General features: G+C 33.0%; 1 protein-coding gene across 2 annotated transcripts in view; it reads left to right on the forward strand.

Moving 5' to 3' along the window:
- LOC139896986 (F-box/FBD/LRR-repeat protein At1g13570-like) overlaps nucleotides 1–16,617 on the forward strand; it is a 302,934-nt gene extending 286,317 nt beyond the window's left edge. Inside the window, exons 1-4 of one of the 2 annotated variants that reach the window (XM_071879625.1) lie at nucleotides 13,952–14,124; nucleotides 14,712–15,504; nucleotides 15,627–15,788; nucleotides 16,023–16,617. In XM_071879625.1, the coding sequence (XP_071735726.1) occupies nucleotides 14,713–15,504; nucleotides 15,627–15,788; nucleotides 16,023–16,328 (1,260 nt within the window). In that variant the 5' untranslated portion in view covers nucleotides 13,952–14,124; nucleotide 14,712 and the 3' untranslated portion in view covers nucleotides 16,329–16,617. Of the gene's footprint in view, nucleotides 1–13,951; nucleotides 14,125–14,711; nucleotides 15,505–15,626; nucleotides 15,789–16,022 lie in introns of those variants that run through there. The other variant, XM_071879626.1, reaches the window with a different exon arrangement.
- Nucleotides 16,618–25,725: the final 9,108 nt, after the last annotated feature.

Below are 25,725 nucleotides of genomic sequence, written 5' to 3' on the forward strand. Positions count from 1 at the left end.
AAAACATGCTAGTTAAAGTTGGTACTTTAGTATTTCCAGTAGATTTTGTTATTTTGGACATGGAAGAAGATTCTCAAGTTCCTCTCATATTAGGAAGACCATTCTTAAACACGGCTAAAGCAATGATAGACGTGTTCGGTAAGAAACTGACCCTAAGTATAGAGGATGAGAGTGTTACCTTTTCAGTTGATAGAGCAATGCAACAACCGCAATCTGCAGATGATACATGTTATTATATTCAAACTATAGATGCACATGCAGAATTATTAGAAGAATTTCCAGAATTACAAGGAACAGGAGAATGTTCTTTAGGAGAAGGAACAGAACAAATTGATGAAGCTGAAATGTTAGCTACACTTATAGCTAATGGATATGAACCAATAATAGAAGAAATCCAAATGCTAAAAGAAGAAGACAGATATCGATACAAATCATCGATAGAAGAACCTCCGAAATTAGAGTTAAAGCCACTTCCAAACCATTTGGAATACGCTTATTTACATGGTGAATCTGAATTACCTGTAATAATATCGTCTTCTCTTACTGAAAATGAGAAATCACAACTCATTTCTGTGTTGAAAGCTCATAAACCAGCCATTGCATGGAAGATTCATGATATTAAAGGAATAAGTCCTTCGTATTGCACACATAAAATCCTTATGGAAGAAGGTCATAAAACGTATGTGCAACGCCAATGAAGACAAAATCCGAATATGCAAGATGTAGTTAAGAAAGAGATTATTAAACTACTAGATGCAGGTCTAATTTATCCAATTTCTGATAGTCCATGGGTAAGCCCAGTTCAATGCGTGCCTAAGAAGGGTGGCATGACTGTCATTACAAATGAGAAAAACGAGCTTATTCCTACTAGGACTGTAATAGGATGGCGTGTGTGTATTGATTATAGAAAATTAAATGACGCCACCAGAAAAGATCACTTTTCCTTACCTTTTATTGATCAAATGTTGGAAAGATTAGCCGGAAATAGTTACTATTGTTTTCTAGATGGATTTTCCGGATATTTTCAAATTCCAATAGCACCCGAAGACCAAGAGAAAACCACATTCACGTGCCCTTATGGTACTTTTGCTTACAAACGCATGCCATTTGGACTTTGTAACGCCCCTGCAACCTTTCAAAGGTGTATGATGGCGATTTTTCACGACATGATAGAAGAATGCATGGAAGTTTTCATGGATGACTTTTCAGTCTTCGGTGATACATTTGAATCATGTCTAGCTAATCTGGAACGAATGCTCATTAGATGCGAACAGTCAAATCTAGTACTTAATTGGGAGAAATGTCATTTCATGGTTAAAGAAGGCATTGTTCTTGGACATAAAATTTCAAAAGAAGGAATTGAAGTGGATAGAGCTAAAGTAGATGTAATTGCTAAACTTCCACATCCCACCAATGTTAGAGGAGTTAGGAGTTTTCTAGGGCATGCCGGTTTTTACCGACGTTTCATAAAAGATTTTTCTAAAATTGCCACTCCTATGAATAAACTCCTAGAAAAGGATGCTCCATTCATCTTTTCAGATGAATGTATCAAATCTTTTAATATTCTTAAAGAGAAACTCACTAATGCGCCGATCATGATAACACCAAATTGGAATCTACCATTTGAACTAATGTGCGATGCAAGTGATTTTGCAATGGGAGCCGTTTTAGGACAAAGGATTGAAAAACGATTTCAACCTATATATTATGCTAGTAAGACGTTACAAGGAGCACAAACGAACTATACAACTACTGAAAAAGAACTCCTTGCTATTGTCTTTGCTTTTGACAAATTTCGATCATATCTCGTTCTAGCAAAAACGGTGGTCTATACCGACCATTCTGCTCTTAGATACCTATTTTCAAAACAAGATGCTAAACCAAGATTAATCCGTTGGATCTTACTCTTACAAAAGTTTGATATTGAAATCCGAGATAAAAGAGGAGCAGAAAATCTCGCCGCTGATCATCTTTCTCGTCTTGAAAATCCTGAGTTAGAAGTTCTAAATGCATCGGCCATACAAGACAACTTTCCTGATGAATATCTATTAAAGATAGATTATAAAGAAATTCCATGGTTTGCAGACTATGCAAACTATTTAGTATGTGGATTCCTTGAAAAAGGATTATCGTACCAAAAACGAAAGAAATTCTTCAGTGATATAAAACACTATTTTTGGGAAGATCCACATCTGTTTAAAAGTTGTCCCGATGGAATAATACGCCGATGTGTATTTGGAGATGAAGCTAGTAAAATTTTAAACCATTGTCACACAGGACCAACAGGAGGGCATTATGGGCCTCAACTAACAGCAAGAAAAGTTTATGATGTTGGATTCTATTGGCCTACAATTTACAAAGACGCACACCTTCTTTGCAAATCCTGTGATGCTTGTCAAAGGGCCGGAAAAATAAGTCAACGTGATGAAATGCCACAAAATGTCATCCAAGTATGTGAAGTATTTGACATTTGGGGTATTGACTTTATGGGTCTATTTCCAAAATCTCATAATAATCTATATATACTCGTAGCCATTGATTATGTATCTAAATGGGCGGAAGCACAAGCTCTCCCAACTAACGATGCACGAGTTGTAGTCAACTTTTTAAAACGTCTTTTTGCAAGGTTTGGGAACAACGAAAGCTTTAATAAGTGATCGGGGTACTCATTTCTGTAATAATCAACTTGAGAAAGTTCTTAAAAGATATGGAGTAACTCATAAAATCTCCACCGCATATCATCCACAAACAAGTGGACAAGTTGAAAATACCAACCGAGCTTTAAAACGTATTCTAGAGAAAACCGTAGGATCAAATCCGAAGGAATGGTCCAGTAAATTGGAGGATGCACTCTGGGCTTTTAGAACAGCCTACAAAACTCCAATTGGAACCACACCTTTTAGACTTGTTTATGAAAAAGCATGTCATCTTCCAGTAGAAATTGAACACAAAGCATTTTGGGCTTTGAAGACATGTAATCTTGATTTACATGAAGCTGGACGTCTACGATTAAGTCAACTAAACGAATTAGAAGAATTAAGACATGAAGCATACGAAAATTCGTTAATCTATAAAGAAAGAACGAAGAAATGGCATGATAAAAGAATCAGAAGTTCAAAAGAATTTAAGGAAGGAGACAGAGTTCTTCTTTTCAATTCACGATTCAAGCTATTTCCTGGAAAATTGAAATCAAGATGGTTTGGACCATTCATAGTCAAAAGAGTTTTCCCATACGGAACGATAGAATTAATAAATTCAAATGGGATTGAATTTAAAGTTAATGGTCACAGAGTTAAACACTACATAGATAGTCCAATGGAATTCGATAATGAAGTTAATCACAATTTCGACACCACAGCTAACTAAGTGTGGGGAGAATCAAGTCTTTAAAGGATAATATGTATTTTTGTTAGAGTTAGATTGTCTGTTTTCATGTAGTTCTCGAAAATGGAACCCGAATGGTCTTTCCCTAGCAGACCCTAAAGAACTAGTCTTCTCCCCCCATTCTGAATTTTTATTTTTTTAGGAAATGAAGACTGCCTGTGAACTAAACCATAGTCTAATGCTACACGCTTTGATCACTAAACGTAATAATGACACACTACCGAGTGAAATAGTATCAGTAATCAGAGAAAGATTGGTCGGAGTAAGAAAAGAATCCAGATGCGAAGATAATAAGTTACAATTTGGTAAAGGAAAATCAAAATCCGCAGTGAAAAGAAGAGCACGACACCTAGAACGATGTCACAAATGCGGAAAATGGTCACATGGAGGTAAATGTTCAAATAATCAAACCTATTCAAATACCGAATTTCTTACTTTATGCAGAGAAGGACCGTTCATATGTTTAGAAGAAAAGACACTGAATGCTCGAGGTTACGCCTATGTAGCTATGGAAAACCAATTAAACCGACTATCTTATGAATGAGATAGATCATATAACTAAGAATACTATCTCACAGGTAAGTCTGTACAGTTTTTATTTATTTTTATTTTTAACCTTTTGATAATAAACGCTAATTTGTTCGCTATAAAGTATTAAATTGGTATTAAATAAAATTAGGTTTGGCGACCGAAATTATTGATATCATTCAAAAATTTATTACATCACTGCGAAATTTAACGTTTATTCTTAAGGTATAAATATCTTTAAACAGTCAACACAAAATATTTTAAAAATTCGTCATGAGTTAAATTAGGTCTTGAAACCGAAATTACTTTACCGAAAAGAGGGGCGTATATTTTTGATAATATTTGATTGATTAAAGTGGGATAAAAAGCCAAAAAGATTTTTAATTTTATTTTTACCATGTTTTTAAAATTAATATATAAATCTTAAATTAATATTGTAAACTTTGTAAAAACAATATATTTAAAATTGTAAATATTTAAAAAATATAATATAAGTTTGGTGTGAATTTTTAATATTAATTTTGAATTTTATGTATTTTTATTTTAAGTTTGGTGTGAATTTAAAAACAAAAATTTACTTTATCTCATTAAGTTAAAAATATGATTTTTAAAAATTCGTCGTAAGTTGAAGACTAGGTCTTTGAACCGAAATTGCTTTACCCGAGAGAGGGACGAGAACTTTTATTATCATTATTTTTAATCTTATTGAATTAAAGTATGCCAAAAACATTTAAAAAAAAAACTCAAAAATCTTTACTTTTAAAAACCACACTTTGATTTGACAAATTTTAAAATTTTGTCGAGGGACAGACTAGGACAACGATCCGAAACGCCCTCGCTCCTAAATGAAAACAAAATTTTTAAAATTTAATTAATTATAAGTTTTATAAAGTATAAGGTTTTATATAAAAAAAAAAACATGAAATTACTGTAGCCGGCACCCCATGCGATCGCATGGGGTTTGCACTTGGAACCCATGCGATCGCATGGGGACCAAGTGCAGGCCTGATACGTACAGCAGCCTGTTCTGTTTCTTCTCCACAAAACACACACATTCACGAAACTCACCCAAAAATTCACCAATTTTCGCCATTTTTCCACCGTAATTCGTCATTTTTCTTGCTCTAATCATGCCTAGATTCTCATTCTTCAGCAAATTGGTAAAAATTACACCCCTAAACTCTATAAATTCCTAGTTTTTGTGATAATTACCAATTTTTTATATAATGCAATTTTGTTAATTTCTAGTGTAATTAGTGTTAAATTGTTAGTATTTTATGCATGTATAACCTAGATTGATGCTATTTAACATGATTTGAAGCCAAAAACTTCAAAAATTTTAGAAATCTAGGGTTTGTGTTCTTGAGCAATTTGGGGCTTTTTGATATAAACAGGTTATGGCCGATTTTTGTCATGAATTATTGCTAAATTGAGTAGTGTAACATGTTTAGATAGTTAAATGATCCAAACATTGATCCTAAACATGATTTTTGGAGATTAAAGTGGACTTTTTAAGTCCAAAATTCATGAACTTGATTAATTTGATATATTTGCCAGTTGAGACTTGTTTAATTATTAGTAATGAATATTTTGACATGTTATTTAAGTAAAATGCTTATGAATTTTGTATACATTTTCATATGTGCTTATTTGAAAAGTGTAGAATTGTGAAAAATTGTGAAAATGTGTATAAGTTTAATTTTGATTTAACATGTTATAGTGATTGTTTTAAGTTGTTATTTTGCTAACACTAATGCATATTTGGATGCACAAATTTTGTGTTTAATGTGTTTTGCAGAAAGCCGATACTGGAGGTTCAGGAGCATCATCATCTAGACGACCAGCACCAGCACCAGAACCAGAACCAGAAATACAACACGAACAAGAACCACAACAGGAACAACAACAGCCTGATCAGCACATACCTTATTATGATCCGGTACAGTTTGTTGATGAATTCATAGTATTCCCAATGAGCCCGCCAGTAGAATTCCCAACGATTCCTGAGCACGCTCTGCATCCTAATCTGAGATTTGATAGGAGATGGAGAGATTACGAGACATATCAAAGGAACAAATTCAAATTGGTAACAAAAAATGTAGAGGTGCCAAGAGTAATCGATTGGGCCCCTTTGGAAACGGTCCATCTAGCTGACCGTGTTAGACACCTTTTAGTTCAAAGGTATGGCAGTTCTTCTTTTACAGATTGGGAACGTCTTTTCACCATTCGTAGACCTGTATATAAGGAATGGTGTGTTAAGTTGATGAGTACTGTATCACTTGATACAAATATAGTTAGAATAGATGATAGAAGATTTCTTAGGTTTATCCTTGGCGGTAGGATGTACAGAATGTCCATGTTGAACATGGCCAGGGCATTACAGATATATACTCCTGGTGAGTTGCTATTACCCGATTGTACAAATTTGATTCATTATGGTGAAAGGGTAGATAGTAACTTTGACGCTAACGCCATTTGGAGGCGTATGTCACATTTTGATGTTTTTACACGAGCAGGAGGACACTCCTATACACATATTGACAGAGCCGAGCTTCGTATTATACATAGATTTTTGGCTAACTCGATTACACAGAGAGGTCATAATAAAGAAAAAATTACCTTACATGATTTATTCTACCTAAAGTGTATTCGGGATCCTAGAAGCTTTGTCAATATCCCTTACTGTGTTGCTTTTTATTTATCTAAAATGGTAGAGGGAATGCAGGACGGGAGTATAATAGGAGGAGGTATTTTTGTTACTCTCATTGGAGAGTATTTAGGTGTTGATAGGAACCAAGGGGGTCCATTACAACTTTGTAGAGAACAGGTTGAGCCCTTAGGATTGAAAGTTTATGTGGGTGCTAAGGTATTGAAAAGTAGACGTAACCAGGCAGTACCCTATGAGGGATATCATCCTCAGGTAGAGAGAGGCTCAGACGAGGAAATGGAGGAGGCGGAAGACATTAGGGATGTCTTTCGAGATGCTATTCTTGACGTCCACGTTCGTATAGATGAGGAAGCAATGACGAACGCAGCCAGACATAGTATGTATGAGCAGTGGAACTCCGAGTGAGTATACGAGGATTATAGGCGATGCCAACACGATAGCTGGTTAGTTCATCAGCACCAAATCATGAGCCAGCTATCATATCAGGTACCAAATAACTATGTACCTACTCGACCTGCTCATTTTCCGCCACATAGCCTCGATATCCGACCACCCTTTAACCGGTATGACTATAACCAAGCCTATCAAAACACCTATAACCAACAATGGAACCCACCTGACGAGATGAACTGGAACCCATATCCAGACTGATTTAGTTCCATTTGGTTATTTTTATGATTTTTATGTTTTTATCTTTTGACTTTTTCATGTTTAAACTTATGTTATTGGATATATTTGTGTAATTTTTATTATTATTGTGTACTAATATTTCATATTTAGAATTTGAAAGTGGGATATTAAGTCCCATTTCAAATTGCCATGCATGATTATATTTGTATGTATGTATATTGTCGATTGTACAAAACAGGGTAAAACAGCGCATTTTCAAAGACTGACATTAAGTTCAGCAAAAGCTACTAATTTTGACGACAAGATGACAAATAAATGTGATGTAACAACAGACGAAATTTATCATTCAGCAACCAAACGCCAATATGTTTGAAAACTTTGGTAAAATTTAATCATTTTTACTCTAATCACCCTCAATAATTTAAATTGTTACTGATTTCTTGCAAATGAGGGCATTGCAAGATCTTAAGTGTGGGAAGGGGTTAAATTCTTTCGGATTTTTAAAATTTTTATCTTAAACACTTGGTTACCATTAAAAATACTAGTAACGTAGTAGTTGTATTAGAATCTAGTGCTCTCTGATGATAAAGAACAGCCCTAGTCTTATATACTGACTACCCAAATCTAGTAAAATTTTTCAAAATTTTCAATTAAATGAACTCAAAATCATGTTTATACATATTTATGAACGATAAAACTAGGTGTTAACACCGAAATTATTGTTAGCTCATAAAGGACATAAATTGAGAAACAAACCAAAATGTTAAAATTTATTTAAAATGGAATAGAGGACAATAAAAAAAAAAATTAAATAAAAGCCAAGTGTGGGAAAAATTACTAAGTTATCTTAAAACATATGTCTCATATTTCTGTAACAAATAACTGAAAATACTTCTGCTTTGGACTAAACTAAACTATTTTACCCGATGAAAGAAAAGAAGAGATAGATCTACACGATGAATCAATTCCATCATTAAAAGGAAGTAAAGTCTTCTGAAAAAGAAACGCGCTTCTTGATTTAGGTCAAGAAGTTGTTGTCCAGACCAGCTGTAGGTTGACGAAAAACCTAGAAAAGTCATCACTAAAATCAGCAGGAAATCCACGGACCTCAGCATTAAACAGGGTTGCCAAGTGATCAGATTTATCCTAACCATGAGAAGGATTTATCTCGTAAAATGGGGGGCACCATGCAAATTAGCTGGATAAGACTAATGAATTAGATCCCCAGAAAGGATAATCTCCTTAAAAGATCAAAAATCAGCTTTTAAGCCTGATATTACTCAATCCTTGAGATTGACCTTAAAGATTGAGAATTACAAACTCATGGAATTCAATGATATCTAAACTCGAGCCTGAACGAGAAAATAATTTGATCAAAATTACAAACCGATTTGTTTTCTAAAAACCTATTTTCAATGCGTTCATTACCATTGAACGTAAAATCCTAGGAATTCACCTGGAATTCATTAGGTCACCTGAACCAAATCGGGTATCAACCGTAAGAACGGTGGTTGCATAACATGGTCAAAGACAGGACTTTGTGCCAGACCAAAAAAAATCATAAGGGTGAGCTTTACTATTGCTCCTACCAAGGATAGTAATTGCGTCCGACACGTTATAGACCATAATTAAAAGCATGTCAGGGGACATTGCCTTAACAGTTGCTTGTTCAACGCTTTCCTTTACAACCGGACGGTAGTTTACCGAAAGGTAATATACGGGACAAGTAAACTGGACGTGTTGCTTTCCAAATACAAGGTTAGCAAGTGGGTGACACAAAACCATAAGTTTTGAGCTAAAATTTTTAAATCTGAAACCCACCAAACCCACAAAAATATTTTGCAAACACCGGTGAAGGGTTATTCCAGAAAACTTATCTAGGGTAAAAACTAGATTTAATTTTCAAAAGATCAAATGTTTTCATAAAGATCCAATTTCCTTAATGGATCTAAATTTTTATAGTCATGTGGGACTGTAAACCATATCGTTACTACCATTGTTTATACCGCCGTATAGAAATCACTGATGTACAAAGTGTGAAGAATAAAGAAGTGATTCTAGTATTTCAAGACGATATTGCTTGAGGACAAGCAACGCTCAAGTGTGGGAATATTTGATAATGCTAAAAACGAACATATATTTCATAGCATTATTCCTCAAGAAAGACAAGCTTTTAGTTGCAATTGTTCTATTTAAACGTGATATTCGTTTAAATAATAAAAGGTGAAGACAAAAGACAGATTCGACGAATTGAAGACGCAAACGACCAAAAAGCTCAAAAGTACAAAAGACAATCAAAGAGGTTCCAATTATTGATAAGAAACGTCTCGAAATTACAAAAGTACAAGATTCAAAACGCAAAGTACAAGATATTAAATTATACGCAAGGACGTTCGAAAATCCGGAACCGGGACCAGAGTCAACTCTCAACGCTCGACGCAACGGACTAAAAATTACAAGTCAACTATGCATATGAATATAATATAATATATAATTAATTCTTAAAATTAATATATATATTATATTATATTTATAAAACGTCGGCACAAGGAAACAAGCAACATGTGAGCTCTCCCAGCTGGCCATGCGAAGAAAGTCCATGCGATCGCATGGCATGAAAAGTCAGGCCACATCTCCTATAAATTCGCAGTTTGGTGAACGCAAAAAAAAGAGATCCATCAATCTCTCTATCTATATACGTAATATTTATATTTATAATTTATATTTTAATTTTAATTTTAATTTTAATTATAATTCTAATAATAAGGGTATGTTAGCAAATGTTGTAAGGGTGTAAGTCGAAATTCTGTCCCTGTAACGCTACGCTATTTTTAATCATTGTAAGTTATGTTCAACCTTTTTAATTTAATGTCTCGTAGCTAAGTTATTATTATGCTTATTTAATTCGAAGTAATCATGATGTTGGGCTAATTACTAAAATTGGGTAATTGGGCTTTGTACCATAATTGGGGTTTGGACAAAAGAACGACACTTGTGGAAATTAGACTATGGGCTATTAATGGGCTTTATATTTGTTTAACTAAATGATAGTTTGTTAATGTTAATATAAAGATTTACAATTGGGCGTCCCTATAAATTACCATATACACTCGATCGGACACGATGGGCGGGGTATTTATATGTACGAATAATCGTTCATTTAACCGGACACGGGAATGGATTAATAGCCACTAGAATAATTAAAACAGGGGTGAAATTATGTACAAGGACACTTGGTATAATTGATAACAAAATATTAAAACCTTGGGTTACACTCAGTCGACATCCTGGTGTAATTATTAAACAAAGTATTAAAATCTTGTTACAGTTTAAGTCCCCAATTAGTTGGAATATTTAACTTCGGGTATAAGAATAATTTGACGAGGACACTCGCACTTTATATTTATGACTGATGGACTGTTATGGACAAAAACCAGACGGACATATTAAATAATCCAGGACAAAGGACAATTAACTCATGGGCATAAAACTAAAATCAACACGTCAAACATCATGGTTACGGAAGTTTAAATAAGCATAATTCTTTTATTTCATATTTAATTTCCTTTATTTTATATTTAATTGCACTTCTAATTATCGCATTTTTATTGTTATTGTATTTAATTGCACTTTTAATTATCATACTTTTTAATTATCGCAAGTTTATTTTATCGCACTTTTATTATTCGCAATTTCATTATCGTTATTTACTTTACGCTTTAAATTAAGTCTTGTATTTATTTATTATTTTACATTTGGTTTCAACAGCGACTAAAGTTTTAAAATCGACAAACCGGTCATTAAACGGTAAAAACCCCCCTTTATAATAATAATATTACTTATATATATATTTGTATTTTTATAAAAATAAACTAATATAGCGTTAAGCTTTGTTTAAAGATTTTCCCTGTGGAACGAACCGGACTTACTAAAAACTACACTACTGTACGATTAGGTACACTGCCTATAAGTGTTGTAGCAAGGTTTAAGTATATCCATTCTCTAAATAAATAAATATCTTGTGTAAAATTGTATCGTATTTAATAGTATTTCCTGCTAAAAATTAATAGTATTTTATACCCCTTAGCTTTAAACATCACAAGCAAACGTCGTCTTCTCATTCACAACGTTGTATGCTACGTTCTTAGTAAGTGAAAGACGAATCGCACCCAAAGCTTGACGATCCAACAGCGTCCAATCGGCATCGCTCATGCTTTCGGGCTTGGTCTCTAACAGAGGTTGATGTAGCTTCTTTTGATACAAATAATCTTCAATTTGCATCTTCCAAAAGCCAAAGTCTCTCTCATCGAATCGGTCGATTCTAAACTTTCCGTCTTCCGCCATCGTTCCCAAAGTCGAAACTTTGTGCTCTGATACCAGTTGTAAGGATATTAGGACCCAAAACAACGCAAGTGATTCAACAAGATCACTCACCGATAGTAATTCTACAAGATTACTAACCCACTTAATGAACAAAAGATTATAAATGCAAGAAATGTAAATCGACACAAGAGATAACGTGGTTATATGCAATCGTTGTGATTGCTTTAGTCCACGGACCAACTAGAGAAAGTATTTACTGAATATTTGTGGTGTGTTTACAATGAGTTACAAGAGGGTCTATTTATAGAATGGTTTAAGGAGTAAGCTAAAAACTATTCCTTGAAGCTTCATGTGAGTTTCCTGACAGCTTCATGGAGGCTACATGTGAGTTTCCTGACAGCTTTGTGGAAGCTACATGTGAATTTTCTCACAACTTCGTGGAAGCTTCGTGTGAGTTTCCTGGAATCTTCCCTCTAACTGTTTAAAGTTCTTCATATCTCCAACAGTTGCTATCATGTAGCCTAATACTGAGATTAATAATAATGTTTCTCTGAAAAAGTAATCACTGTATGTAACTATTATTTTTTATCTTGATTCATTTTTCTACTTGATATGTTTCTGTTACTCTCAGTTAGGTTATGAAATTAGGGTTTGGGACATTTATTGGCTTTTATTTGGGAAAAAAAATGGGGGTTTTACAAATACAAGCTTAATGATGATTGCAGCTTTAACAAAATGTAGTGATCTCTATCTTACAATTTGTTGCTTTGGTCAAAAAGATGATCATCAAAGTGTTAAAATTAGTACTTGAACTCTGTAGTTTACAACAATCCTTTTTACTCCTAAATGGGTTGTGACATCAGACTTCCTTAATTTATCATTCCACCAATTTCAATTTCAATTTCTATTTATAGCTTAAGTATTTATTATTTTAGAATACCACTTTATCTAAATCTAATTGTATCATAATACACTGTGAATAAAAAGCAAGAATTATTGTGAGATAATGGAACCAGCTCCGAAGAAACATAAGGCATCTGAATCAGCATCTGTGGATATTATTAGCAAAATGCCAGAGGATGTGATAACTAATATAATGGATCGCTTACCAATACAATATGCGGTTAGGACATCTATCTTGTCAAGAAACTGGAGGTTCAAGTGGACTTTACTCAGCAAGGTCGTATTTGATATGTTTTTCTATCAATATTTGGAAGGACTGGGAGGTGAAAATTAGTATGATGAGAATAATATAAGGTCACTCCCTATCGTAACTAAACTATATATCCTCTTAACCTTCCACATCAGCGCCACATCAACACTAATATTTTATAACTAACCCATAACTAAACACTCTCTATAATGGCTAAAAAATATTCCTCTTAATATACAATGTACAAGCAATAAAGTATTAAGTCCAAACAATAAAAACCCATTGAGACCCACAATTACTATAACCAACCTTCATACTTCCGTTAAATCCATGGTGGAAGCGGGCAACTAAAGCGGGTAACCAGCTCGTGCCTATGGTTCATTACGTGTAATGACGGGTAATGAGCGGGTAACGGACTGATAACTAACCATAGGGGGTGGTCTAAGTAGAATTCTTCATCATCTTAAAGGTTCCATTACATCAACTCTGTAGTTTACAACAATCCTTTTTACTCCTAAATGGGTTGATACATCAGACTTCCTTAATTTATCATTTCATCAATTTATATTTATAGCTTATCTGTATTTATTTCAGAATACTGCTGTGTCTGTTTGTATCAAGAGACATTTTCAATAATAATAATACACAGTAAATTAAAAGCAATGAATATTGTTAGGACAATGGAACAGGGGCAGTTTCAAACGAGAACCACCAAAAAGGTGAGAACTGCGAGAACTATTTAATTCAATAGTTTTTTATACGTTTAAATGCAACAAATTACATGCAAATGGTAATTAATGCACATATCATTAACAAACATATGTTCATTAGCTCAAATTACATGTTAAATTGTTAATTATATGAAACTGTTCACATGTTCAGAAACAAATATGCACATGTGAACGAGAAACTATATATTTAATTATATAGGTAAAATATAAGTGTTTTTCAACTATTTTATGTTCATTCATACTCTTCATCAAGGTTTATGTGTTATGTGTGATTCAATCTAGTTACATGTTAAAATCTTTGTAAATCAAAAATTCTCGCAGTTCTCGCTTTTTTTACGGTTCTCGTTTGAACTTTTGGCCAATGGAACACAAGGCATCCGAATCAGCATCTGTGGATATTATTAGCAAAATGCCAGAGGATGTGATAACTAATACTCCGTATAATGGATCGCTTACCAATACAATATGCGGTTAGGACTATTTTAGCAATTTTTTCAAAATAAAAACATACATGCATACTGAGTAGTAAAATTGAGTAAAAGGGTAAGAAATGATATTTTAAGTGAGTATCATCTTTATCTCCTCCTCAATTTCACAAGCGCTCTTAATTAGGTCAATCTTTCATTTCTTTTTAAAATTAAATTAAATGCGTTGCGTGGATGAAATCATCGATCGATCATCTGCTTGAAATCACTCACCTTATCACGGTTAGGGTTTCTTCCATATTTCTTTCGTATTTTATTTGTATTCACAATAATAATAACCTTTTTTAAGGTTGCGATTTGTTGCTTTCATGTAGCCAGTAGGTTACTTAAATACTGAGATTAATAATGTTTCTTCTCTGAAAAGTAATCACTGTCTGTAACTATTATTTTTATCTTGATTCATTTTTCTACTTGATATGGATATGAAATTAGGGTTTGGGATATTTATTGTGTTTTATTTGGGAAAAAGGGGGCTTTTACAAATACAAGCTTAATGATGATTTCAGCTTTAACAAAATGTAGTGATTTCTATCTTACACTCTTTTAAATTGGTAAAAAAGATGATCATCTTAATTATTGTAAAAATTAGTGCATCAACTCTGCAGTTTGCACCCAATCCTTTTTACTCCTAAATTGGTTGTGACACCAGACTTACTTAATCTATCATTCCATCAGTTTATTTATAATTATAGCTTATCTGTATTTATTTTATAATATTCCCTCTATCCATTTGTATCAAAAGACGTTTTCGATAATAATAATAATAATGTTATAATACAAAGTCGATTAAAACCATGGAATATTGTTAGGATGATGGAACAAGCTCCCAGGATACACAAGGCATCCGAATTAGCATCTGAAGATATTATTAGCAGAATGCCTGATGATGTGATATCTAATTTTCTGGATCGTATGCCAATACAATATGCGGTCAGGACTTGTATCTTGTCAAGAAACTGGAGGTTCAAATGGACATTAATCAGCCAAGTCGTATTTGACAAGAAGTTCTATAAGTATTTGCGAGGACTAGGACGTAATGATTGGTATGATGAGAATAATATAAGTAGAATTCTTCTTCATCTTAAAGGTTCCATTACGAAGTTTGAAATCTATATACCAAAGAACAAGGTATTGGATTTTAACAGTATTAATCATTGGGTAATGTTTTTATCTAGAAAGGGAATCAGAGAGTTTAAACTCACTAATATGAATCATTGGGTACCTCTTACACTGTCTTCCAATCTTTTCTCTTGTGTGAAATTGGAACGCTTGACGCTTTATAACTGTTCTCTTACTTCCGCAACCACTTTGTGTGGTTTCCCATATCTTTTGCACTTGGAATTGGATGAGGTAGTATTTGTGAATGATAATCTTGGAGAAATTATCTCACAATGTCCATTACTTGAGTTTTTGGAAGTTAGCTATCGGAATCCTATCGGGAAATTAAAAATGGTTAATATAGCCAAACTTAAAAATCTCAAATGTCTATTCATCCCATTGTGTATGTTTGACTCTACTACGCTCACAAGTTCCTTTGTCTTTCACCTTTTGAGTCATTTCCCAAAACTTGAAGAGCATTCTTTGGATTTTTATAACTGCGAGGTATGCCTAAGTTGGATATATATTTGAAATTATCTTTACATTATAATTATATTGCAGCAAATGTTTTTATGAATTATATAGCTAATTTTGACTTGGCCTTCTATGTACAATCTTTTTTATAGTTCATACGAGAATCAGGTGGTGTTGGAAACTGGGTTCGTACCTCCCTTAGATGCCTAAGGACTCTGACATTACACTTAATAGAATTTAGCAGTGATATTATGTTATCGTTTGCCTATGAAATGATATGGGGTTCACCAGAACTGCAGAACCTTTATATCTCAGTAAGTTAATACGCATACGCATACGCATACGCATACGCATACGCATACGCATACGCATACGCATACGCATACGCATACGCATACGCATACGCATACGCATACGCATACGCATACGCATACGCATACGCATACGCATACGCATACGCATACGCATACGCATACGCATACGCATCATAATTGTAATGATCATTAAATCTCATAGGTGGCCATCTGAATACTTTTATAATTTTGTAGGCTACATATGATGACGACGACGTCCCACCGCCTGCATTTTGTTCTTCAGTGTTGAAACACATCTCAATGGGACAGCTGCAGCTGCAGCTGCAGAGTGTGACGTTTAGATTTTTAAAAGGTTCAGAGAATGATATATGTTTGATAAAGAATCTACTTGCTTATTCACCCTTTCTAAAGAAGATTGATATAGATGCCGATTCAGATTGGTTTTTTGGTGGTGAGAATGGAAAGTTGATGTTTGCTAAAAAGCTGCTTGAACTCCATCGAGCCTCCTCCGCAGCAAAAGTGATGATCCACTGGTATTAGTATTAGGTAGTTATATATATCTTCTTTATGTGAAATTGGTTTTTCTTTTGAAATGTCTCTAGAAGCAAACATGTGATCATTAGTCTGCTATGAATCATGGGAAAAGGTTTTGGCTTTTTGTATTTGAACCAAGTCTTTGCAGCTAATGTGGTCTACCTTTTATGATTTGAATCAAATCTGTACTTTCATGGTTGTGCCAACATAGTTGGATTGGAATGTTTTGATAAAATAAATATGTAATGTATTTGGCAGCGACTGAATAGACAATTGATCAATTTTCCTACATGATCAATAGGGTTAATATTCTTCTTTTTACCTCTTTCTATCACATCTTTTTTCTTGATCCATTCTCAAATTATTAAGCCCTTAAAACAAACAAATTGTAAGAGCATAAGAAAAAATGTGTTATGGTGATGGTTCTTTTGTTGCTTAGAAATAGCTTTAGCAAAAATGTGGACGTGTTTATCAGTCTAATATGAATTAAGGCAATAAGATTTTCGCATCTATTTTCTTGCGATACACTTGCACTATATCTCAATATCTACCCAATTTTCTTAATGTTGTTTGTTTATTTCGTTGTATTACATTACATTTTGTTCTTTAAACCACGACATGGCTTCTGGACATGTTAATTCACAAACAGATACAATACCTATTAAATATTCAAATCATCGATCAATGCTTTGTTGTTTTACAGGGTCAAGATGAATGATCTATTTTGTACCATTTTTTTTACTCTAAATTTGTTTCCAATGATTTGAGTATAAATGGGAAAAGGGATCCCATGGGAAAAGGGTGTAACCTAAGCCCAAGTCTTTATTTGTTTCCAATGATTTGAGTATAAATGGGAAAAGGGTGTAACCTTAAGCCCAAGTCTTTCTTTAATACTTTTTGATTATGTGGGGTCAACCAAGGAAGGTGCATTCCTATTACTATTAGTATTTTCTTTCTTGGAAGAATTTGTATTCCTATGTAATTTATTGTCTTAAATGTTTTCATGTTAACTCTCCAATAGCAATTAGTTGAAGATCACTAGGTGTCAAAATTACAGGTGTAGGGTGATTACAAGGTGAGAGCAAGTGTGTGTGTGTGTGTGTGTTTTCAAGGTGTAGGTTAAGGTGTAATTGAAACTTCGGCTTTTGATTTTTGATGGGCTTTAAAACTTGGTCTTGCTCTAGTTATTTAAGTCCACTTTTATTTGATCGTTTGTCAAACTTGGGCCTAAGTTCTGTGGGCTCCTCCGCAGCCGAAGTGAACATCTCTGGATTTAGTATTGGGTTTATCACCAAAAAGCCCATTTTTTTTAACCTTTCTTGCATGAGAGCCAAAAAAAAAAAAAAAAATTACCAATTTGCCCTCGCAAGGAGCAAGGTGTCTTGCTCCCTTGCGCCTTGCGACCTTGCTTCCACCTAGGAGCAAGGACGCAAGGTGCTTTTTGCTCCCTTGCTCTCAGGTGGAAGCAAGGACGCAAGGTGCCTCAAACCCAACCAACCCAACACAATTGCCAGGTATATTTAGTATAATATCAGTATTAGTTAATTGACCTCAAATTTTGTACGCCTTGTGAAGTTTAAGGTCATAACCAATGAATATAGTAGATACGTATTTTCATGTCTTGATATGTCTTTGACATATAAGTTGAAAAACATGATCTTTCATCCTTTTTGAATTAGGGTTAAGTTTATACTAGCATTTATGCTTAAGTTATTGCAATATCAAAAGATTAAAACTGATGATATATCATTTCATTTTGCAGGAAAGTTTTAGTTAGTGATGAGAGAATTACATCAACATTTCGAGAATGAATAGCTTGAAGCATATTTGGAATAATGAATCACATGAAAGTTAAGTTAAAGCTTTGTGATTTCTCCAGAGAAATATGTTCTTACTGTCAAATTTAGTTCATGTAGTTTTTAACTTTTGAGAGTAGTGCCATGAGGAATATTCATTTGAATCCATAACTTAAGTTGAGATTCAAGGGACCAATGAGAGCGCGACATGTGTCGCGAAAATCACATGTGATTGAAAAAAAATTCAAAAATTTTTTTTTTGAAAAAAAAATTTTAAATTTTTTTTTTCGAAACTTAAAAAAAAAAATTTTTTTTTAAATTTTTTTTTTTTTACAATCACATGTGATTTACCTGCACAATCACATGTGATTGGATTGTACAATCACATGTGATTGGATTTGTCATGCATAATCACATATGATTTTTATAAAAAAAATTTCGAAAAAAAAAAATTCGAAACAAATTTTTTCGAAAGAAAAAAATTTTCAAAAAAACAAATTTTCGAATTTTTTTTCCAATCACATGTGATTTTCGCGCCACATGTCGCGTTCTCATTGGTTCCTTTGTTTTCAAGCAAATTTATGGATGCAAGTGATTACAACTCGTAGTGCCATTTGTGTATCTTTATTATTTTTTTTTTTTGTTTTAAAATTATTCAGTATGGAGTATAATTACTGTATAAGTTTGTATTTCTGAAAAGTTTTATATTATTTTTATTTCTTGTTGACTTCAGCAGGCCATATATATATATATATATATATATATATATATATATATATATATATATATATATATATATATATATATATATATATATATATATATATATATATATATAGTGGTAGGATCAAGAGGGAACTAACCAATCGGGGAGAAGCGGGGGGAAGCAAATTTTTTTTTTTCGTTTTTTGAAAAAACTTTGTTCACTAACATTATAGATGAGATGAAATTATGAACATTTAGTAGAGACACTTTGTGATAAATGTTTTTATTTTGGCGGGAAAACACTCGAAGAAGTAATATATAACAATTATCGTGTTTTTCGAGCGTATGTTGAGGTTTTAGCTATTGGAGTTTAGATATTAGGGTTTATAGGGTTTAGATAATAGGGTTTAGAAATTTAGGGTTTAGAGTTTAGATTTAGGATTTAGATTGAGTTTTTAACACGAACGGTTTAGAGTTTAGGGTTTAGGGTATAGGGTTTGGTGTTTTGAGTTTATGGAATAAATCCAAAACACCAAACCCTAAACCATAAACCCTAAACCTTAAACCCTAAACTCTAAATCGGCTAAATTTTACTTCACAAAACATGGATTAAAAAATGTTAACATTCTTCACGAAAAATATTATCTTGAATGTTATTTTTGTCGATCGTTTTCTCGCCAAAATAATAACATTCATCACGAAGTGTCTTTTCTAAATGTTCATATTTTCATCTAATCTATAATGTTCGTGAACAAAATTTTTTCAAAAAACGAATTTTTTTTCTTCCCCCAATTGGTTACTTCTCCATTGATCCTGCCCCTATATATATATATATATATATATATATATATATATATATATATATATATATATATATATATATATATATATATATATATATAGTGGTAGGATCAAGAGGGAAGTAATCAATCGGGGGGAAGCGGGGGGAAGCAAAAACTTTTTTTTTTTCATTTTTTGAAAAAACTTTGTTCACGAACATTATAGATGGGATGAAAATATGAACATTTAGTAGAGACACTTTGTTATAAATGTTTTTATTTTGGCGGAAAAATGCTCGAAGAAGTAATATATAACAATTATCGTATTTTTCGAGCGTATGTTGAGGTTTTAGCTATTGGGGTTTAGATATTAGGTTTTAGATATTAGGGTTTATAGGGTTTAGAAATTTAGGGTTTAGGGTTTAGATTTAGGGTTTAGATTTAGGGTTTAGATTGAGTTTTTAACAAGAACGGTTTAGAGTTTAGGGTTTAGGGCTTAGGGTTTAGGGTTTGGTGCCAAAACACCAAACCCTAAACCCTAAGCCCTAAACCCTAAACTCTAAATCGGGCTAAATTTTACTTCACAAAACATGAAAAAAAAATCGTTCATATTCTTCACGAACAATATTATCTTGAATATTATTTTTGTCGATCGTTTTCTCGTCTAAATAATAACATTCATCACGAAGTGTCTCTTCTAAATGTTCATATTTTCGGGCTATCTTGATGCCGAAAAAAAAAATTCCAAAAAGAACGAAAAAAAAAAATATTTTGCTTCCCCCCGATTGGTTACTTCTCCATTGATCCTGCCCCTATATTCAGCGTGTTTTTTTTTTTACCAATAATATATCCACTTTACACATTTGCAAGCGTGAGCTTTTTTTCCCCATATTTTTTCCACATATATCACATTTAAGAGCGTGAGGAATTATTCTGACATGGTTACACTTAAAAGCGTGGTGATAATATCTTCACACTTAAGAATTTGAAAAATATGAATAACTTGTTCACAATAGAAAACGTACAAATATTTGTTACGCTCAATTTCTACTGGGCCAAATGTGAACTATGTAAATGCACACACATTTAATTTTGTACATTTGCTCTAAAAAACGTGAGCATATGCTAACTTTGTTGTAGTGAATATATATATATATATATATATATATATATATATATATATATATATATATATATATATATATATATATATATATATATATATATATGGGTAGGATCAAGAGGGAAGTAACCAATCGGGGTGAAACGGGAGAAAGCAAAAACTTTTTTTTTTCTTCGTTTTTTGAAAAAACTTTGTTCACGAACATTATAGATGAAATGTCCCGTTCTTATTGATTAAAAACGTTCCATATTAATTGATTTCGTTGCGAGATTTTGACCTCTATATGAGACGTTTTTCAAAGACTGCATTCATTTTTAAAACAAACCATAACCTTTATTTCATAAATAAAGGTTTAAAAAGCTTTACGTAGATTATCAAATAATGATAATCTAAAATATCCTGTTTACACATGACCATTACATAATGGTTTACAATACAAATATGATACATCGAAATCAGTTTCTTGAATGCAGTTTTTACACAATATCATACAAACATGGACTCCAAATCTTGTCCTTATTTTAGTATGCAACAGCGGAAGCTCTTAATATTCACCTGAGAATAAACATGCTTTAAACGTCAACAAAAATGTTGGTGAGTTATAGGTTTAACCTATATATATCAAATCGTAACAATAGACCACAAGATTTCATATTTCAATACACATCCCATACATAGAGATAAAAAGCATTCATATGGTGAACACCTGGTAACCGACATTAACAAGATGCATATATAAGAATATCCCCATCATTCCGGGACACCCTTCGGATATGATATAAATTTCGAAGTACTAAAGCATCCGGTACTTTGGATGGGGTTTGTTAGGCCCAATAGATCTATCTTTAGGATTCGCGTCAATTAGGGTGTCTGTTCCCTAATTCTTAGATTACCAGACTTAATAAAAAGTGGCATATTCGATTTCGATAATTCAACCATAGAATGTAGTTTCACGTACTTATGTCTATTTTGTAAATCATTTATAAAACCTGCATGTATTCTCATCCCAAAAATATTAGATTTTAAAAGTGGGACTATAACTCACTTTTACAGATTTTTACTTCGTCGAGAAGTAAGACTTGGCCACTGTTGATTCACGAACCTATAACAATATATACATATATATTAAAGTATGTTCAAAATATATTTACAACACTTTTAATATATTTTGATGTTTTAAGTTTATTAAGTCAGCTGTCCTCGTTAGTAACCTACAACTAGTTGTTCACAGTTAGATGTACAGAAATAAATCGATAATTATTATCTTGAATCAATCCACAACCCAGTGTATACGTATCTCAGTATTGATCACAACTCAAACTATATATATTTTGGAATCAACCTCAACCCTGTATAGCTAACTCCAACATTCACATATAGAGTGTCTATGGTTGTTCCGAAATATATATAGATGTGTCGACATGATAGGTCGAAACATTGTATACGTGTCTATGGTATCTCAATATTACATAATATACAATACAAGTTGATTAAGTTATGGTTGGAATAGATTTGTTACCAATTTTCACGTAGCTAAAATGAGAAAAATTATCCAATCTTGTTTTACCCATAACTTCTTCATTTTAAATCCGTTTTGAGTGAATCAAATTGCTATGGTTTCATATTGAACTCTATTTTATGAATCTAAACAGAAAAAGTATAGGTTTATAGTCGGAAAAATAAGTTACAAGTCATTTTTGTAAAGGTAGTCATTTTAGTCGAAAGAACGACGTCTAGATGACCATTTTAGAAAACATACTTCCACTTTGAGTTTAACCATAATTTTTGGATATAGTTTCATGTTCATAATAAAAATAATTTTCTCAGAATAACAACTTTTAAATCAAAGTTTATCATAGTTTTTAATTAACTAACCCAAAACAGCCCGCGGTGTTTCTACGACGGCGTAAATCCGGTTTTACGGTGTTTTTCGTGTTTCCAGGTTTTAAATCATTAAGTTAGCATATCATATAGATATAGAACATGTGTTTAGTTAATTTTAAAAGTCAATTTAGAAGGATTAACTTTTGTTTGCGAACAAGTTTAGAATTAACTAAACTATGTTCTAGTGATTACGAGTTTAAACCTTCGAATAAGATAGTTTTATATATATGAATCGAATGATGTTATGAATATCATTACTACCTCAAGTTTAGTAGGTAAACCTACTGAAAGTGACAAGAAATTATCTAGCTTCAAATGATCTTGGATGGCTTGAAAGTTCTTGAAGTAGGATCATGACACAAAAACAAGTTCAAGTAAGATTTTTACTCGAATTAAGATAGTTTATAGTTATAGAAATTGAATCAAAGTTTGAATATGAATATTACCTTGAATAAGAAAGATAACCTACTGTATATAACAAAGGTTTCTTGATCTTAGATGATTACTTGGAATGGATTAGAAAGCTTGGAAGTAAATTAGTAAACTTGAAGGGATTTTTGAAGTGTTCTTGAAGTTTTCTTCCTATGATGATTATAGCTTGATGCTTGAAGTGATTTTTGATGAATATGATGATTAACTACTGGAAAAATACGTTCATAATAGTGTGTGTGTGTTGAGAGATAATTAGAAAGAGAATTGGAAGTGAAATGGAGTGAATGATGAGTGGTAATTGGTGAGTGGTGAGTGGGGTTAAAAGGAGTTCTAGTTAGTTGACTAGCTCATGGTAGAAGTTAAAATTGATTAGTCATACATGAAATAATCAAGAGTGGAATCCCATGCTAGTTCCTATTGGTATATACCCATAGTAAGTACGTTTTGAAGCTGTGTATAATACGGGTAAGAATACGACTATAATTCTTGAAGCAAGAAAAGAATGGGAAAGTAACTGTAACCATTTTCGTTAAGTATGAGTGTTTTGATATATATCTTGAAGTCTTCCAAAAGTATTTTAATACATCTAAATACACTACATGTATATACATTTTAACTGAGTCGTTAAGTCATCGTTAGTCGTTACATGTAAGTGTTGTTTTGAAACCTTTAAGTTAACGATCTCAATTAATGTTGTTAACCCATTGTTTATTATATCTAATGAGATGTTAAATTATTATATTATCATGATATTATGATATATTAATATATCTTAATATGATATATATACATTTAAATGTCGTTACAACGATAATCGTTACATATATGTCTCGTTTCGAAATCCTTAAGTTAGTAGTCTTGTTTATATGTATATAACTCATTGTTAATATACTTATGGAGATACTTACTTATCATAATATCATGTTAACCATATGTATATCCATATATATATCGTCATGTCGTTTTTACAAGTTTTAACGTTCGTGAATCGCCGGTCAACTTGGGTGGTCAATTGTCTATATGAAACATATTTCAATTAATCAAGTCTTAACAAGTTTGATTGCTTAACATGTTGGAAACATTTAATCATGTAAATATCAATCTCAATTAATATATATAAACATGGAAAAGTTCGGGTCACTACAGTACCTACCCGTTAAATAAATTTCGTCCCGAAATTTTAAGTTGTTGAAGGTGTTGACGAATCTTCTGGAAATAGATGCGGGTATTTCTTCTTCATCTGATCTTCACGCTCCCAGGTGAACTCGGGTCCTCTACGAGCATTCCATCGAACCTTAACAATTGGTATCTTGTTTTGCTTAAGTCTTTTAACCTCACGATCCATTATTTCGACGGGTTCTTCGATGAATTGGAGTTTTTCGTTGATTTGGATTTCATCTAACGGAATAGTGAGATCTTCTTTAGCAAAACATTTCTTCAAATTCGAGACGTGAAAAGTGTTATGTACAGCCGCGAGTTGTTGAGGTAACTCAAGTCGGTAAGCTACTGGTCCGACACGATCAATAATCTTGAATGGTCCAATATACCTTGAATTTAATTTCCCTCATTTACCAAATCGAACAACGCCTTTCCAAGGTGCAACTTTAAGCATGACCATCTCTCCAATTTCAAATTCTATATCTTTTCTTTTAATGTCAGCGTAGCTCTTTTGTCGACTTTGGGCGGTTTTCAACCGTTGTTGAATTTGGATGATCTTCTCGGTAGTTTCTTGTATAATCTCCGGACCCGTAATCTGTCTATCCCCCACTTCACTCCAACAAATCAGAGACCTGCACTTTCTACCATAAAGTGCTTCAAACGGCGCCATCTCAATGCTTGAATGGTAGCTGTTGTTGTAGGAAAATTCTGCTAACGGTAGATGTCGATCCCAACTGTTTCCGAAATCAATAACACATGCTCGTAGCATGTCTTCAAGCGTTTGTATTGTCCTTTCGCTCTGCCCATCAGTTTGTGGATGATAGGCAGTACTCATGTCTAGACGAGTTCCTAATGCTTGCTGTAATGTCTGCCAGAATCTTGAAATAAATCTGCCATCCCTATCAGAGATAATAGAGATTGGTATTCCATGTCTGGAGACGACTTCCTTCAAATACAGTCGTGCTAACTTCTCCATCTTGTCATCTTCTCTTATTGGTAGGAAGTGTGCTGATTTGGTGAGACGATCAACTATTACCCAAATAGTATCAAAATCACTTGCAGTCCTTGGCAATTTAGTGATGAAATCCATGGTAATGTTTTCCCATTTCCATTCCGGGATTTCGGGTTGTTGAAGTAGACCTGATGGTTTTTGATGCTCAGCTTTGACCTTAGAACACGTCAAACATTCTCCTACGTATTTAGCAACATCGACTTTCATACCCGGCCACCAAAAATATTTATTGAGATCCTTGTACATCTTCCCCGTTCCAGGATGTATTGATTATCTGGTTTTATGAGCTTCTCTAAGTACCATTTCTCTCATATCTCCAAATTTTGGTACCCAAATCCTTTCAGCCCTATACCGGGTTCCGTCTTCCCGAATATTAAGATGCTTCTCCGATCCTTTGGGTATTTCATCCTTTAAATTTCCCTCTTTTAAAACTCCTTGTTGCGCCTCCTTTATTTGAGTAGTAATGTTATTATGAATCATTATATTCATAGATTTTACTCGAATGGGTTCTCTG

This window comes from Rutidosis leptorrhynchoides, chromosome 3 (assembly GCF_046630445.1).
Source record: "Rutidosis leptorrhynchoides isolate AG116_Rl617_1_P2 chromosome 3, CSIRO_AGI_Rlap_v1, whole genome shotgun sequence".
NCBI classification, from domain to species: domain Eukaryota; kingdom Viridiplantae; phylum Streptophyta; class Magnoliopsida; order Asterales; family Asteraceae; genus Rutidosis; species Rutidosis leptorrhynchoides.